This window comes from Ctenocephalides felis, unplaced genomic scaffold, assembly GCF_003426905.1.
Source record: "Ctenocephalides felis isolate EL2017-DRISC unplaced genomic scaffold, ASM342690v1 CF-g0.4_SCAFFOLD_03570, whole genome shotgun sequence".
NCBI classification, from domain to species: domain Eukaryota; kingdom Metazoa; phylum Arthropoda; class Insecta; order Siphonaptera; family Pulicidae; genus Ctenocephalides; species Ctenocephalides felis.
Window position 1 is genome coordinate 1,034,350 of NW_020539724.1, and position 18,403 is coordinate 1,052,752.

An 18,403-nucleotide genomic window follows, 5' to 3' on the forward strand; every position below is an offset into this window, starting at 1 on the left:
AAAATATCAACAACAATTCTGTGTGCCATATGTGCCATATAAACTTATTTTTGTATGTTTGTATTTAATATTTATTTAAAAATTAGCGACACGAAAAAATAAGAAGCAATATTATTGATCTAATAAACAGGCTGCTTAAAAATACCTCTAACTACATTAGTGATTAATTATAAATTAGCAATTGCGAAAGCTTTTTATAATACTAACAAAGATATTAATGTGGCAGCTGAAGTAAATGATACATCTGGTAGCTAATATACTGTGATGATTATATTTTGCTTATTACAAATGTTATTAAATTGTATATTATTATTAATGAGTACCAATTTGTAAATAGGAAATATCTTTATTCAGCAATTGTGTGGAAAGCATAGTCAATTATAAATATCTATAAAATTTATTGTTATTGTTAAATCTAATGACTAATTATAATAATGTTATGAATATGAAGTCAATCTATAAATTTTGTGCCTTCGAATTGTGTATTATTTGATTTAATATCAACAATGATTTCTTATTTTTATGTAAACTATATTAATACTGCCTTTGCATAACATTGAAAAGACTAGAAAATTATATATAAAAATATATTTCAATACATTTTTAGTTAATTTATTACACACGCTTGTACTTAGCTTAGATTATTTAGTGTCAAAATATATTTATAATAAATATAATAAAATTAATGAAATTTAGTTTAATATAAGTTGCATTATGAAATTGTTATATAATAAATAATTAATAAATATTGACAAATCACATATTTGTATAAATATTATATATGTATTTTCAAAATCATGCTAGACTAAACTGTAAATAAAATATATGCCTGTATGATTTACAATATTCAATGTTTTCTAGTTTTTTTAAATATGCCAAATTCATTTGTAAATAATTTCGATAATAAATATTTAGTTAACAAATATTGCATTTATTTCTAATGATTATATATGTAATATGATTTTATTTTTACTTTACGTGAGTCGTTTGAAGTGATTAGAATTAAACTTTTCTTGTGGCAAAATGCCACTTAGATGTAATTTATACTTCTTGTATTAAAAAATTACTCCTAGATTTTACCTAAACAATTAAGTAAAAACTATATTACCATGTTAGTTCAATCTTCAAACGACGACGGCGACCAATCGTCCTCGAAATCTTCCTTCGTTACAAACTCCTGAAAATCAATTCCCAATCCTTCGAGTTCTGCCTTGCTTTTCCTTGCTCTCATCAAAACCGGATCAGTAACCAAAGTTCCAATAACTTGAGAATCCAGTCGAAACTTTCGTCCTGCAGCAGATTGGTACCTCTCAAATGTAACTGGTGTTTCTATCTTAGTTTCCGTTTGGACAAATCCTAAATCCCCAAAGTCGTAAGCAACACCTGGCCTGACAGATTCCTCTCCAGGACGGATTCGTTGCCACTTTGGTTCCTTTGCTGTTTTTAAAAGTTTTAGGAGATCTGCCAGGAACTTTTGGCGTGTAGTAATTTCAACTGCTGAGTCGAGATGAGGAGATTCATCTTTAAGTTCTATTGCTGTTTTAACAGATTTTGTAGCATGCAGAATAATATCGTATAACTTCAGTTTTTCTATTTGTTCGTGTTTGATACGTTGCACGATGTAGTTTTTCTCTTTGGTAAGAATTGTGAGTTTTTCTTCAAGTTCATTGATTTTTTTGGATGATTCTTGCAATTTGTCTTCAGTCTGTTTTAAAATATCTTGAGAATCCACAAGATTTTTTTCAGTCTTATTAGCCTTGTTGAGCAATTTTTCTTGTTCTTCACATTTTAGAGTCAATTGTTTAATTGCTGAGTTTTGGACATTGAATTTTTGCAACAGCTTGCACTTTTCTTCTACATGCAACTTGATTTCTGTTTGCAACATTCGTCGTTGGTTTTTCATGTTTTTATTTTCTTCAGACAACTCACTTTGGGACTTCAGCAATTTGGTTAGTTCGTTGTTTATTGTGATGTTCTCTCTTATAACTCTTTTAGTCATGTCGGGTAGCGTCAACTCTGTGGCTTCATAGAAGTCATTGGACAACTTCAGCATCTTGCTTTCCATTTGCTTCTTCAAATTATCCTTTTCTATATTGAATTTTTTTTCCAATTCGTACAATTGTTCCTTATGTCGGACTTCATCCTGTTCTATTTGCTCTTGCTGCAACTGGAACTTCTTGGTCAAATCTTCTTTCATGACGCGGAATTCTTCTAAGGAGTTGAGCTTACCATTAAGGAGTTTGATTTCTGCAGTCAGTCGCTCTTCCATAGTTTTGAATTCAGACTTGCTATCTTCTACAGACTTTTTGTAACCTTCAGCTTCAGATTCTCTTAATCTTTGCAAAGCAATCATCCGTTGTTCCATATCATCGGTGTCGTTAACTTTTTGCTTGGCGACCCGTTTTAGATATTCAATGACATCACATCTGTCTTCGTCCAAGGCTTTCGATGTTGCGGACAACTCTTCGTTTGTTTCTTTCAATTCGAGATTAGTCGCTTTGAGACGCGTTAATTTGCGATTCAAATCTGCTATTTGCAATTCGTAAAATGTTTTATCGACTTCGGGCAATTTATCTTTTTCTTCTTTTTTCTTTTTTTGCTGCTTTTTTGGTGGCATTTTGAACAGAAAATATAAGCACTGGTTTCAAATTCAACAGATATGTATTGAATGGTGAAGAAAGTTTGATGCAGGTTGTAAAGTGCATATTGTTAGATCAATACAAAGAGGGGACACCACAAAGCTAACGAAATGACTAAAACCAGGAAAAAATCAATAATTAATTTCTTATTTATATAAAACAAGTTCATAATACATTAAAGCCTTTAAAAAATTATTATTTGCCATAAGGCACAATGCAAATTAGTTTATTTTTTAATTACTACCATATTCTAGGCACATGGAACATACATTCACAATATCCGAAACGTTATAAATAAATTATATATATTTTTTTAATTTCTTGTATATAAGTACATATTTTCTCCTATATAAAATAAATGTGTATTTTTCTCATGAGTATTTGATTTAACGCAAATTATTCCGTTAAGTGTTTACCAGATACGAATTGCTTATTCATGCAAATGCACATTTGCCAGAAATTTGACTCCTGATTTGAATTACGAATAATCACATGAATATATTATAATGTAAATTTATTATGTATTCAGTAGATGGTGTGTTAATGTATCAAAAACAACGTTTAAATTTTAAAATCAAGAAACAAAAATAAACTGAATTTGGTTTAGGAGTTAATTTAACCTAATCGTATGTGCGAGTAAAATATTAAAAAAAATGTTAAAAAGGTGTTTTTTCTTAACTATTCCTGTGTTAACATTTCAACTGATGAATGTTTATTTAATTTCTGCTTAGAAATGTCAATAGAAGTTGTATAGTATGCTTTGATAATGTATATTTATTTTACATTTAATTGATAACATTTTAAAACAACTGACGGAGATAAATAATTACGTCATTATTAAATAAGTAAATCGAAGATTAGTGATACATTAGTATGGCATTGAAGGTAAAGTACCGACTGACTAGATAGAATATTATAATTTTTTTTACATTTTATATTTAACAATTTTTGCTCAGTGTGCTTAATTTATGACAGAACAATAAAAAATTCAAGAATAAAAAATTTTATTTTTTATGCATCTATAGATATCGACCTAATTTAACATTTTCAATTTTTTAGTTAGTTCAAAAATTTTGCTTAAAAATAAAGTTAGTCTTACATATTTAATATATGTATAGCGGATATATAAAAGTATAGAATTAATAAACAATACTTGACACGTTCATCTAATTAGTCAAACACACATAGTATTTAGAGTATAGTTCTATTCGCGCCTTTTCTTCTAATCTTGTTTCTTCTCCTTTACTTCTATTCTATTTCGTCGTCTTTCCCCTTTTTCTTCTATCCTTGCTTCTTCTTAACTTTTATTCTACTTCATCTCCTTCTTTCCGCTTCTTCTTCTATCCTTTTTTCTTCTTAACTTCTATTCCACTTCATCTTCTTCTTTCTCCTCTTTCTTCTATCCTTGCTTCTTCTTAACTTTTATTCTACTTCATCTTCTTCTTTCTCCTTTTTCTTCTCTCCTTGCTTCTTCTTATCTTTTATTCTACTTCATCTCTTTTCTTCTTTTTCTTCTATCCTTGCTTCTTCTTCTTAACTTCTATTCTACTTCATCTTTTTTCTTCTTTATCTTCTAACCTTGCTTCTCTTTCTTAACTTCTATTCTACTTCATCTTCTTCTTTCTCCTTTATATTCTATCCTTGCTTCTTCTTAACTTTTATTCTACTTCGTCTCTTTCCTTCTTTTTCTTCTAACCTTGCTTATTCTTCTTCGAATCTACTTCATATCAAATAAAATGACAATTCTATATAAGTGCCATCAAGTAAATAAATAAATGAATTTAATTTGAACGAAACTTCTTACACCTTTTTCGATTACACGCTTGACTGTACTACTGCTGACTTGTGGTTATTTTTATTTCGGCTTTTCCTTTTGTGTCTGGCCTCGGTTAGCAACAACCCCTTTTGTTTTGTGCACCGATCTATTTCTAGCAGTCTACCATAACATAATTTAGAGTCGTTTGCTTTATTATTTGCCCGTTGCATCCTGTGCATTGCTTAGCAAACATTCGGAAACGGTTCGAAAACTAGTGGTGCATGGCATCGTGCCTTAAGGCAAATTGCTGGAACTTCCCGTACCAAAAATTAAAATTTTTAAAAAAGATTGATTTTTTTAGAACATTGAAAAAAATAGATTTTTGGGAATTTTAATTTTTTTTTTTAAAAAATTGACCTTTTTGAAAAATTTGCATTTGATTAAGCTAGTGTTATCAATATTTTCAAATTTTAAATAATATTATTATTAACATTTATTATGTTCATTTAATCATGAACACAATAATTATATTTTGTTTCACTATGTTAATACGATATAAATAAAATAAAATAAGTGTTGATCATCAAAATTTTTGTAAAGTACATGTACCGCGTGTCTTCAAATTCAGGTGTTAATTATTCAATTTGTATGTTGTCATATAACATTATGAACGCGTCTGGAAATGTTTGTTATGCAAACAACTCGAGATGACGAAACGAATATTTATCCCACGGAAAATGCTACATATTGAACTTCATGAATTATTTATGAAGACGAGAATAAATTTGAATTATATATGATAATAAAAACTTCCAAATTTTGGACAATTATGCTCAAAAATTCGAGCAGCTGATAGTAATGAGATTTGGTATTCATCAATTTTTGGATGTTGTTAAAAGATTATAATTATTACAGAAGTAGTAGTAGTTTATTTTCGTTTTATTTCTTTTATATTATAATTTTTCAATATATTTTCTTTTCTAACCCTCCAATGTGACATCACTGTCATCTACGGATGCACTTGCGGTGAAAATGAAGAAAAAAGACACGCATCGTTCGCACGTGTCTTTACTACTTTATTCCGATCTTATGGAGCCAGAGGCGCACAACCTTAGAAATAAATATAATTACATTATAATGGACTCCTGAATTAAATTTTAAACATAAATTTTATTGAAAAATGCATTATGATATATAATAAACGCGTTGTACGAGTATTTCACTAAATAATTATAATCTAAAAAATCTTTACATTAACCAAAGCATATAATGTTGCCAAAGCTTTATTGATACTTTTAAATGAATATACATACTTATACTTTATGTATGTATACATATAAATTACGCTATGAAGAACCCTTGTAAATATTAAAACTGAAACTTAAATAATAAACCTATAACAATATAAGGAGAGTCAAATTTGCTTAAAAAATAACTTTGCTGATGCTATAACTATACTTCTATGTATTTACACATTTCAGCAACTTTATTAATGAAATTACCAATATTATTCATTATTGATATTAACGTAGATTTATACCAAAATTTTGATTTCTAAAAGCAATTTATCAATTTAGGTTCACAAAGCAATTTAAAAACGAGATTGCAAACATCAATTAAAGCTGTTAATACAAAAACAATAAATTTAGTCTATAAAGATTACAATAACTTTAATTATACGTGAGTAAAAGCATGAATAAAACTAATTTTGTAGAAGAAATAAAATTTGTTACGTAAAATTCTCTGTTTTAATTTACTACATTACTACTTCTACAAAATATAAACCTAATTTAATTTTCTGCAAATGCAAATATTTTCATATTTCGTTACAAAGCATTAGAATAAAAAATATCTCTATATGTGCAAACTATAGAATGTTATTTGTATCTGCACATACACACACACACATTCATCCTTTTTCTTAAGGTATGCCAAAATGTTCAGAAGCTCTTGCAATTTAAAGATGGAAAGTATAAACTTACACTAAACAAAAAAATTAAATATCAATTTGAAATATATGAAAGTAATAATAGTTGGTTAACTGAGCAAAAAGCAAACTTAAATAACTTTGCAATAAATTTCAAGATAAAAAAATGTTCATCGAGTAGAGTTCCACTATCTATTGCCATCGTAAAAGTTTTCAATATAATTTGCATGTTAAAAAAGATCTCATGCACCATGTCCAAGTCATAAATCCCAGAAGTCCCCATAAAAAGCAAAATCGATTACCCTTGACCATGGAGAGTAGATCCCAGAGTCGTTCGAGAAGGTGCTCGATACAGCCTCGTCGGTGTTTTATTTTTTCGAAAAATATATATAGACGGTTTAGTAGTTCTCGTGTGTCTCGATCGTGTCATCTTTCGACTCGAAATGCTTTGCTACATGTGATCGTCTAGTGTCGGATAGAAGTCTAACGTTCCACCGTCTGCCCTTTAAAAACGACACCACAAAACCAATATCGTTTGCAGTGCGAACCGAACCGTCAACCCGAGCGGGTATACAAGATCCACAAAAAAAATCATTTCTAACACAAATTTAATTTACATCTATTCAAAATTCCTTTACCATGTATCTATAATTCTACTACTACAGCAGTGTCTTTTCTTATAGAGTGCGCTAACCTCTTGGTCGGGAGCAATGTGCTGGCTATTCTCGTAAACATTAATTCTCGCGAATATAATGTAACTTTAAAAGATCGCAAATTCGTATTTTTTGACGCTTTTTTATCTTAAGACCGGTGCCCGGAGGTGACAGATGTGTGTTCGAGTGTTCGATCGGACAACGTGCTCGAGAAAGCTGTTAAAACACAAGACACTACTTGTAAGAGGTAAGTGGTAATTAATTAATATTGATATTAATATTGAGAATTTTATTTAAGAGTAATTAATCGCATGTTGAAGATATATTCTTAAGAGGATTTTTATTTAATTTAATATATTCTTAGCCACGCTTACCTACAATATTTCATATTTATATTCTTGACTAATTCTTTTAAATTTCTAAATCTGACCTTTTCAAATTCTAATATAGCTTTTCTACCTCACTTTCACTTTTTCGTATTCATGTTTTTTTATTTTTTCCTTCTAAATCTGATCGAAAATTCTAAACTAGCTTTTCTTCTTACTTGTATTTTTTGTATTTTTTTATTCTTTCTCTTTTAAATTTGATCTTCTCGAATTTTAATCTAGCTTTTCTTCTAACTTCTATTTTTTTATTCTTTTTCTTCTAAATCTGATTCTCTCGAATTCTAATCTAGCTTTTCTTGTTACTTCTATTTTTTTTATTCTTTAATTCTTTTGCTTCTAAATGTGAACTTCTCGAAATATAATCTAGCTTTTATTTTCTTAGCTTTATTTCTAATTTTTTTATTCATATTTTTCTTTATTCATTTTTCTTCTAATTCTGTTCTTTTCGAATTCAATCTCGCTATTCTTCTTCTATCTTTCTTTATTCTTCTTCTATCTCTCTTTATTCTTCTTCTATCTTTCTTTATTCTTCTTCTATCTTTCTTTATTCTTCTATCTTTCATTATTCTTTTTTTCTAATTCTGTTCTTCTCGAAATCTAATCTAGCTTCTTTTTTTTTACTTCTAATTTATTTTATTCATATTTTTTATTCTATTTCTTTTAATTTTGTTCTTCTCGAATTCTAATCTCGCTATTCTTCTTCTAATTTTCTTTATTCTTTTTCTTCTAAATTTGATCTAGAATTCTATCTCGAATTCTAATCTATCTTTTCTTCCTACTTCTAATTTTTTTTATTCAAATTCACTCAACAAATCAAATTCCATTTAATTTCAAATTACCTATATTCTTTAAATTCTAAGTCAAAATTTGATATCAAAACAGTAAAGTGGTAACAAAAAATGGTAAAATTGTCATTTGCTTTTTTGATTGATTTTTACAAAAACAATAATAAAATTTAGTTAAATTTAAAATATCTATTTAAATATTTAATATAATACTATACCTACATGTTGTGGAAAAAAATAATCACGAGTTAAATAAGTGAGTTCTAAAAAAGTTCTAAAAGCTGGAAATCAAATTATATCTTGCCCAAATTGAATGTTTTGCTACTTACTATTTCACATCTTTATTATAAATCTCTGTATAAATATATCTATTATACATCTCTATATAAGTATGTGCATACACATAAATTAACGTCCGACTTATCGGTTTTATTTTTAATTTAATGAATATACACAATTATAAATAATGAATGTCTTCTGATACTTAAAAGGTTATCTAGAACGTGATGGATACTGCTCCCAGATTAAGATTAAATTCTTAAACAACTAATAATGTTTAGTTTTATTAATATTATAGCAGTAAATATTAAACAATAATAGATCCAGAAAATGATATCAAAGACATTCAATGTCATGTTTAATTTTTATCTTGAAATTCTTAGAAATATAATATTTATGTACAAAACCATGTAAATTATTCCACAACGCCTTTGTTGTTATTAAAAATGCAATTAATATATCATTTTATCACGTGTCAAGCCTAGGTATATCATAAACAAAATCGATTAAATAGTAAAAAATGTGTTAAAAACCTTAAACGTAATTATTAAAACACATATGATTCGAGTTCTATAAACTGCAATTCGAGTAAATGCAAATGTTCGTCACGAACGATTGAAAAGTGGTGCACAGTACAATGTACTTTGGACATTATTTACAAAATATTTGTAATACTTTTCATTGTCATTTGATCAAATGAAATGCAATATGTGTGACATTTGCTAATAACAATATCATGGCCGTTGGAGAAAATAGATGATTAATGTAATAGATACAGATTTGATATGCCATAAATTATGAAACATTGTTTAAATTTTGGAGATATAAATTATTACTAATAAATTAACAAAGCCTTATATATTATTTGAGAAAAATATATTATATATACTATATTTTTTTAAATAAAAATAAAATGATATGGTCTAAAGACGGTTACTCGTACTTCCCTATATGTGTAAATAACTTAAATACCAAAAAGTGTTCTCGAACAGTTCGCAATGCAAGAAGCTTCTGAATCTGAAGTCAATTTTTTTCTTTTTTAAATTTTTTTATAAATCAAATATTATCTAAGTTAATTTATTATTATTATTTATTAATTAAAATTTTTATAAATTACTTTACTGTAATTTGAGCTAAAAAAATATAGCACTGGTAAATTTCCTTTATTGGTAAAAACTGCTTATTGTTAAAATGAAACCAATGTGCGTCACTAAATAATAAGTTGAATAAGCCCAAAAATATCCAATAAAGTAGTATTCAATTTATAAATGAAACATAAAATATCTACACTTATTTGGTAACATTTTTAGTAAAAAATCATGAATGATCAGTTAAATTTTATAATAAAATGTGAAAATGTGATATTTGTAAAATAAAATATCATGTTTAAGTTTAGTGTCCGATAGCAGATTTTGAACCACCTCAACATTTTGCATATTGAGTATATACATGTAGCAAGCAGGTACAAAAATTTTAAAATTTACTGAAGTGATTATAACTATTATCAATTTTAATAAAAAACATATTTTTTATAGAACATATATATACTATACTAATTCTATTAAGTATGTATATTGATATTAATTAATCTAGAGTATTTATGAACTGTTATGACTAGGAGACGTCATTAAAGCAAATACAGTTCAATTACGAAACTTCGTGTAGTATTTCATTAAATATGATACTTTTTATGGTGATGTATGTTTATACCGATATCTCAGACATATATATGTATTTGCATATGTTTATGCGAAAACATCACGCAATGAAGAAATGATTAAGCAAAAAATATTTACATTTCTCAAGACACTTGTGATTAAGTGGGTAAACAGTGATTTACCTAAAAACACTAGATGGAGTATTTTCTGAATATTTTTCTATATATTTTTAATCTAAAGTACATAAAAGCTTGAATGAAACTTTCGATCTGAGAAAACTTAAAAAATAATGATTTTGCTTAAATAATTTTTGTTACTAAGGCTTCTGATAATGTAGAAGAACAACAAGAATTTAGTCAAATTTCCTTGACAACTTAATGTAAAAACTGGAATAAGCAGGAATTTTTATGTTGCCCAATACCTGTTCCTCTTGTATTATAATTCATCAAATATAGAGAAATCTAATTCTTTTTAGTCGCGACGTAGAGGAGTTGTATATTTACAAATAAAATAGTAGATTGCATTAGAATTACAAATTTCAACTATAATTCTTGTGTCTAGTATAATTTTTTTTTTTTTTTTTTTTTAATTTTAGGTCCGAAATGCTCTTAGAAAAATGCATTTAATCAGGACTGCGATCATGCTCAACTTTGGCAGGGGCAGAATTACGAGGTGGCCTAAGGGATATTCCCAGCCCAAAGGGCTTGCTTTGTTGGGAACATTACCACAGCTTTTGGCGATGCGGTTCTGCATAACTTTAGGTTCTGTGGTTTTTCAGTGCTCGGTAAACTTATGTTCTAGATTTTTTGTTTCTAGAAATAAATTTATAATTTATAATCTATATTTTTGTTCTATAAAAAGATATAATAATTTTGTAAAATTATTATTATCTCGATTTCTGTCAGTGAACGTTTTTGACTGAAATTCCATTGAGATTTTATGAGATTATGAAAAAGCTGAAAAGCGAATTGCCCAAAATTTAATTACATAAAAAAATTTAATTAAAACGTAAAAAATATTTACATAAAAAAATCAATTTCGTCCAGGGTTGTCAAACTTAAATACCTATTTCTCAATGTATTGTATTCATTTTATTTAAAAAAGAGTGCGCGTAAGGTTAACACGCGATTGAAGTAAAACTTATTTGTTACCATACAAGATGACATATAAGTGAAAATAAATACAACATATAACAATTTTGAATAATGTTTATCAGTAATATGGTAACACTTGTGATGCACACATTTATTAGTGTCAACCATTATACACATTTATATAATGATAAATCATAACTGATATATTTATAATAGCATTAAAAATATGTATAATATTTAAAAAACAATAATGTAATTAAAGTCATACTTCAAATATGACATGATCGGTTTGTCATTGTAATTAGCATTTAGATATAAACCTTCAATAAAGAAATGAAGTAAATGCTGATAAATAAATTCTATAGTATTCGTTCATACAGTGGATTATTTTAAACAAATATTGTTTTCGCAACTTCACTCATCATGTAATTGTGTTTGAAGAATTTCATGTAATTAAAATTAATATACATTCATTGACTGCTTGTAGTTTTTTTTACTTTTTCTCGATATAATCTCATTCTTTGAATAGCTGTAATATCTACCTTGCCTAAAAAATATTTTCCAATTTAATAACTTCAAAGATTTATAGAAACTACGAATAATATAGAAATAATTTCTAAGGAATAGGGTAAAATATTAAAGAACAGGGTAAATATTCTTCTGATTCAGACATTTTTCATTAAATCAAGATTTGTACTACGATGTAACTTTAAAATGCTTATTTATTTATGCCGATTTCTTTGTTGATATCGGTACGCATGCAACGTTGATGTCGAACGCATACAACGACAGATCTCTATTCACATATACGACGACTAATCACAATCGACTCCTATAGAAATTGTCTCATCGAGAGCGAATGACGAACAGCATTTGTACGGATGAACACCCTAGTCGCGCCTAAAGAAGTTTTACTTCAAAAATGAGTGCTCAAAAGATAAGTACATTAAAAAAAACATTGAGGACTGTAAAATTAAAAATATTTTTTTTTGTTTTTTTCGCAGTCAATGAATGTATGTTAATTTTAATTACATGAAGTTTTTCAAACACAACTACATGATGAGTGAAGTTGCGAATACAGTATTTGTTTAGGCGTTGTTTAACATAATCCACTGTGTGAATAAATATTATAGAATTTATTAATCAGCAATTACTTCATTTCTCAAATGAAGGTTCATTTCTAATCTGGCTATTGAAGTGGTAAAATAAACACAAATCGATAGAAATAGTGATATAAATACTATATCACTTTCCTCCATCATTTCCATATTTCAACTCTATTACAATTTCCTCCGCAGATTGCACGAGTACATCGACAACCGTCACCGCTCCCTTGGACCTGTCTTCCGCGAGGCCGTCGGCCCAGTCCGCGCCGTCTTCCTGTGCGACCCGGACGACATGCGTGCCGTGTTCTCGCCCCGGGCCGAGGGCCGACGACCGCGGCACGTCTTGCCCGACTCGTGGCTTCTGCACAACAGACGGAGCGGAGCCGAACGAGGTTTACTCTTCATGTAAGTAATAATGGATAATGGATAATTGGATAAAAGAAACAGAGATTGTTCAACGTTAATAAAAAAACTTAGCTCATTAATTTTTTTTTTTGAATGTTTGGAAGTAGTTTTGTATTTTTCTATGTTGGTCACAATCTTCATAGCAATAGGCTTTTGTACAGGAATGCTGCTACTCTGGGTGGGGAGCAGTTCAAAATTCGTCCTGGCATTTTTTTACTTAATAAATGTTGATATGAATAATAAGTAGGTATAGGAGACCTAGGGGCTAAACTTTTACTTCCATGCTTCCTGGTCCTGTAGTTCAATGTATTTCCTCTTCTCGCGTAAGTCATCAACCGTCTGCATTCTTCCCATTCCTTTCAGTCCTTCTATTTTACCCTTGACTACGTCGTGTGAAAGACATTTGTTTTGCAGAATGGGTCCGATCCAGTTCTCTTTCCTTTTCAGGATTCAACGTTTATTGAATAATAATAATCAGACATGATTTAATCAACAATATCTATCACAACAATATTTATCACAAAAACAAAGATCTCAATGGCAATGAGCTTTTGTACAGGAATGCTGCTACCTCTAGGTGCGGGTAGCACAGAGAGTAAAATGGTGCCATTTATTACTTAAAAAAAATCAAGGCCAAAATCTAACGATGATTTTTGACCATCATATCTCGCTGGACCTGTCTTTCCAAAAATTTCGTCACTTTCTTATTCCTTCAAAACTGAATGCAAAAATTCAAATTCAAAAGTAAGAATAATTCAAATTCAAAATTATATTGCCATTTTTTGCACATTTTTCACCGTAATTTCAAAACGGCTGCACACGCGTACATAAATTTTTTTTAAGGTATTCCAAAATGTTCAGAAGGCTTTGAACAGTAAAGATATGCAAAAATGTTATTAACTTCCCGTAGGGCAATCGCAAAAAAATCGAAAATGAACATTTTTATATATATATTTACATTTCAAAACCTTCTGAACATTTTGGCATACCTTAGAAAAAAAGGATGTATGTGTGTTTGTGTTTATGTATGTGTGTGTATGCGGATACAAATTTTCGTCGACGATTTCGGGAACACGGATGAAGCGATTTGAATAATTCAAAAAACATTCAATTCGTATTGATAAGGAAACGTGCTGATTAGTTTTTGGCGAAGGCAGGCCTACCCGTTCCGAAGATATGGGGCAAAAAGTGCCAAAAACGGTAACTCAGTTTTTAAAAGAGCGGAACGACCGATTTGAATAATTTAAAAAACATTTTACTTGTATTAATAAGATGAAGAACTGATCAAATTTTCATGAAGGCAGGTCTAGTGGTTAGTTAGTAAAAAAAAGTAAGGAAAAATGCTATTTGGCGGTCAAAAATGATCGTTAGACATATGCATATCAAATTGTCAGATATTTTATAGAGATTTTAACATTAAGTAAAAATTTTGTTTACATTCCTATGGGTTCCGTACCAATGCTTATGCGTTAGACGGCGACGCGGCGCTTACGCGCTTCGATATTTCGTCTTTATGCAGTTAAAACAGTACGATTTCTTTAAAAAAAAGTTCAGAATATCCAAAATATTTGAAAAAAATTTTTTCTTCAAAAGGTCTTTTTTTCCAAAAAAAGTAAATTTTTGTCAAAAATTTATAGTTTCTCAAAAATCTTATTTTTTCAGAGTAAATTTTTTTCAAAAATGTTAATCTTTAAAAAAAAAATAATTTTTGGTACGGAAAGTTTCAGCAATTTGCCTTAAGGCACGATGCCATGCGCTTCACTAGTTTTTAATATTTCTGCAAAAGTTAAAAATATAACTCAACAACCAACCCAATCTCATTTATGTAATTACTAGTGCTGGGAAGAGTGTCTTCAGGCAAGTCGATGGAACTTCCAATTCCAAAATAGATTGACCTCTGCAATCCGTATGAGAACATCATAAAACTTTCAAACTTAGTGTTTCAGAAAATAATTTATATATAGGGAAATTTTGAAATCGTTTCTGTTAATTTAATAATGGGGATTTCAATTAGAAATTTCCGAACATAATGACGCTTTTAAATTTTGTGATGTTTGGAAATGCTGGGGCACCTTACATTTTAAAGTAGGTTGTAAATGCAATGATTGTTGATGCAAAAAAAAATTAATTAACATTACATAAAACAGTTACAACTGAAATATTACGACTATAATTTCGGATTATTACGATTATTTCTATTTTCCAGGGATGGTGAGGAATGGTGGCACTTTAGGCGATTAATGAACAAACTTTTGATGGGCAAAGACTTGAATTGGTTAGGAGCACCTTTGGATATATGCTTAGACAAACTCATCACAGATTGGGGAAAGGACTTACAAACTGGCGAAAGCAAAAATATTGTAGATTTGGAACAGAATCTCTACAGGTTATCTATCGACGGTAGGAATTCTTTAAAGTCAAAGGTATAAGTCAGGGTTTATTGGTTGACGGTTTAATACTAGAATGACTAATAACAATAATAAATTTCTTATTTTAATGCTTTGTCATCCATTAATAAACAAGTTTTTAAATATATTAGGCTTATGATACTTAAATGTCTATTCCAGTGATGGTGGCAGCGCTCTTAGGATCAGCGTATGAACCTTCAAGACATATTTTAGAGCCAACTCTTGAAAAATTTGGACGTATTGTACATGAAGTGTTTCTTCATTCTGCAAAATTAACTGTGATACCGGCTGAAATTGCCGAAAAATTTCAACTGCCCGCTTGGAGAAGATTTGTTCGAGCAGTTGATACAACGCTCTCTCTAGGTAAATAGAATAGATGATCTAATACATTGCCCATCATATTGGCATTTATTTTTAGTTTAATTAGTGACTGATTTATCACAATTTTTAGGTAATATGTTGGTGAATCAAATCCTAGACGAATGTCCAGAAGGAGATGGTCTGATGGCTGGTATGATAAATGAAGGCGTTTCTAGATCTGACATTCAAAGAATCGTTACAGATTTAGTAATTGCTGCCGGTGATACGGTAAATCTCCGGTAATGGGAACACTTACAAAATACATATGAAAGTATCATTTGATAATGAAACAAATACAATTAATTCTTTCATTGGATAGAATTTAAATATTGAAGATGCACTTCAGACGCTTTGATTTTTAACTTGGTGCACATCATGAAGATGCTTTCTTTCTTACTACTACTACTCCAAAACTTTTTCATTATAATAGATTGAAAAAATTTGATTTTTAATAGAAAATAGATACAATTTATCAACTGATAAACAGTTAAAGATTACCAAACTTTGACGAGGCAAATAATATTCCCGTTCCTAATATGGTTCCACACTAAGACAAATACTTAGGATTTGTATTTTATTATTAATTCCTTAAAAGTTGCTTAAAACTGTGATTATTGTGTTCTAGACAGCATTTACAACACAATGGGCCCTATTGCTGTTAGCAAAAAATTCACATCAACAAAACAAAGTCAGAAATGATATTTTGAATGGAAATCGAGGACTGACAAAAGGAGTTCTGAGGGAAACCTTGAGATTGTATCCTGTTGCCACTTTTATAACAAGATTTTTGGCCCAAGATATGCTTTTGGGAGGATACTCAATTCCTGAAGGGGTAAATATAATTTAAATAAAATTTTCCAGTAATAAAATGAAGTGAACATAGAGGCAATATAAGGTCAAAAATCAACCTAAAAAAAAATAGGAAACCTATCTTGAATATTGAATTTCAAAAGGTATCATGTGGAAGATGATCAGATATAAGATGTAATTGTCTATATATGTCTATATATTAGACTTTAAAATTTTTTTTGATTAAACTGAACAAATTTAGTTCTCACACATTATGTCAAATATTGGAATAAACCAGTATCAAAGATAAGGATTTAAATCCATACAGTAATACAAATACGTGATACTACGCGACATTCTATTTTTTAATCAATAACAAATAGTAATTTGCCCAAACCAGAATTTTCTGTTAAATTTATATATTTAAGATATCATATACAATGTAATTTACAGCATAATCGCTATTTATACTAAAGCTGGAGCAAACTCTGTTAGAAATTGTGTAGATTATTCCATAGAAAAAATTTAAAATTGTAAAGAATTGTAATAATTTTTGCTAATGAGTAAAAAAAAATAGTTATATAACTTACTAAGGAAACAGTTATACGATATTATAAATTTATATTTGTTTTGTGCAAGTGTATAAGAATTTATATTCTATATGAATAATTCTAGATATTCATTTATTCTACTGTAAATAATTAAAGTTTTCTACTTAAATTCGGTAATAAAAAATTAATTAAGCTTATTGATATAGAAAGTCCTTAATGTTTTCCCAGAAAACCTAAAACCTATAAGCATTATTTTTAAATAATTGTGGTTAAACAAAATAACTTAGAGCAATTATATTTATCATAATGGAAATTAAATGACACTTATCATAAATGTCTATTGTTAGTAATATATTTACATTTGATTTAAATCAAGATATCATGGTGGATTTAGTAGTATTGGAAATTTTCCAAAAAAAGCATTCATATATTATTATAGATAAAGTACCAAAAGTAATATAATTTTGACTAGTATTGAATTCTTCAATTTTATATTGTCTTGAGGTACTTTCTATCAACTGCGGGTAGAACCCAACTATGTACGGGTTTTTGAATTTTTTATAATTTTTTTTATATCTTTTTCTAGACTTTAACAATATGTTCTTTATATACCGCGGGTCGTGACCCAGAAAATTTTGCAAGACCCCAAGAATTCCTTCCTGAAAGGTGGTGCAGAAATGATGCCCTTGCAGGAGAAGGACTATTAAGGGCTCATGCTTCCATTCCTTTTGCTTTGGGAAGCAGATCTTGTATAGGACAAAGGATTGCTAATATGCAGATCCAGGAGACATTGGCAAAGGTATAATAGACCAAAAAAATAATAGACTATTGCCAAATAGAATTTTTTGTCCATCTGCTCATCAGCAGTTGGAATCATCTTTCATCTTTCGTAATTGGTCTTGAAAAATTTTGAACCTTAACCTAAGACACTCTTACTCGAGGAATTGTTACTTAGAAGCAAATTATTTTTTTTATCAAGTAAGGAAGCAGAAAACGCTTGTTCTAGAAAATGTTTATTAATCATGTGAATAAAACCTATTACAATGTCCATAATGACATTGACATACGAATCTACTCGCAGTCAGTAAAGTTACTGGTTATGTGTTCAACACATTACCACAAATCAAAGTATCAGAATTTATCAATCATTCCTAGACGATTATTTTAAATAATTACGCTTACTAAGCACACATGATCTACTTTCTATATAAATAACTATGAATCATTTATTAATATCAATCTTTCAGCTATTGGAGTCATTTACCATCGAGTGCACAAATACGAACAAAATCGAGATGGTCATGAGAATGGTGGCAGTGCCTTCAGAACCAGTCAAATTGAAAATCACAAAATTATAATTTTTTTTTAATGAATTTATTATCGAGTATACCGATTGAGCTGTGTTATATACTTAAGTTTTGATTTAAATTTTATAAAATATTAAATTATGTAAGACATTTTATATATTATTCATAAATGATTTGAAGGATTTCGTCTTATTTATTTTTAATAATATTCTAATATTATTATTATTGGTTATAGTATTAATTTTTAGTAAGCATACAGTTTTAAATAATTTAACAAAACTATTTTAATTTACTTTATGC

The 18,403-nt window shown here is 28.8% G+C and overlaps 2 protein-coding genes across 2 annotated transcripts; one reads left to right on the forward strand and one right to left on the reverse strand.

Annotated features, from left to right (window-relative positions):
- Nucleotides 1-1,117: 1,117 nt before the first annotated feature.
- LOC113383038 (cilia- and flagella-associated protein 157-like) lies at nucleotides 1,118-2,617 on the reverse strand. The gene has a single exon (XM_026621290.1). The coding sequence runs from the start codon at nucleotides 2,615-2,617 to the stop codon at nucleotides 1,118-1,120; it is 1,500 nt and encodes a 499-aa protein (XP_026477075.1).
- Nucleotides 2,618-3,512: 895 nt separating this feature from the next.
- LOC113383039 (cytochrome P450 315a1, mitochondrial-like) lies at nucleotides 3,513-18,154 on the forward strand. The gene is made up of 9 exons (XM_026621291.1): nucleotides 3,513-3,524; nucleotides 10,679-10,827; nucleotides 12,476-12,688; nucleotides 14,895-15,088; nucleotides 15,256-15,459; nucleotides 15,548-15,684; nucleotides 16,082-16,288; nucleotides 17,383-17,595; nucleotides 18,044-18,154. The coding sequence occupies exons 1-9, from the start codon at nucleotides 3,513-3,515 to the stop codon at nucleotides 18,152-18,154; spliced, it is 1,440 nt and encodes a 479-aa protein (XP_026477076.1).
- The last annotated feature ends 249 nt before the right edge of the window (nucleotides 18,155-18,403 follow it).

Bases quoted from the DNA above. Each gene is read 5' to 3' on its own strand.
- LOC113383038 (XM_026621290.1), bottom strand. From the start codon at position 2,617: ATGCCACCAAAAAAGCAGCAAAAAAAGAAAAAAGAAGAAAAAGATAAA.
- LOC113383039 (XM_026621291.1), top strand. The intron at 16,289-17,382 runs GTAAATATAATT...ATCTTTTTCTAG, and splicing joins GATACTCAATTCCTGAAGGG to ACTTTAACAATATGTTCTTT. The intron at 17,596-18,043 runs GTATAATAGACC...TCAATCTTTCAG, and splicing joins TCCAGGAGACATTGGCAAAG to CTATTGGAGTCATTTACCAT.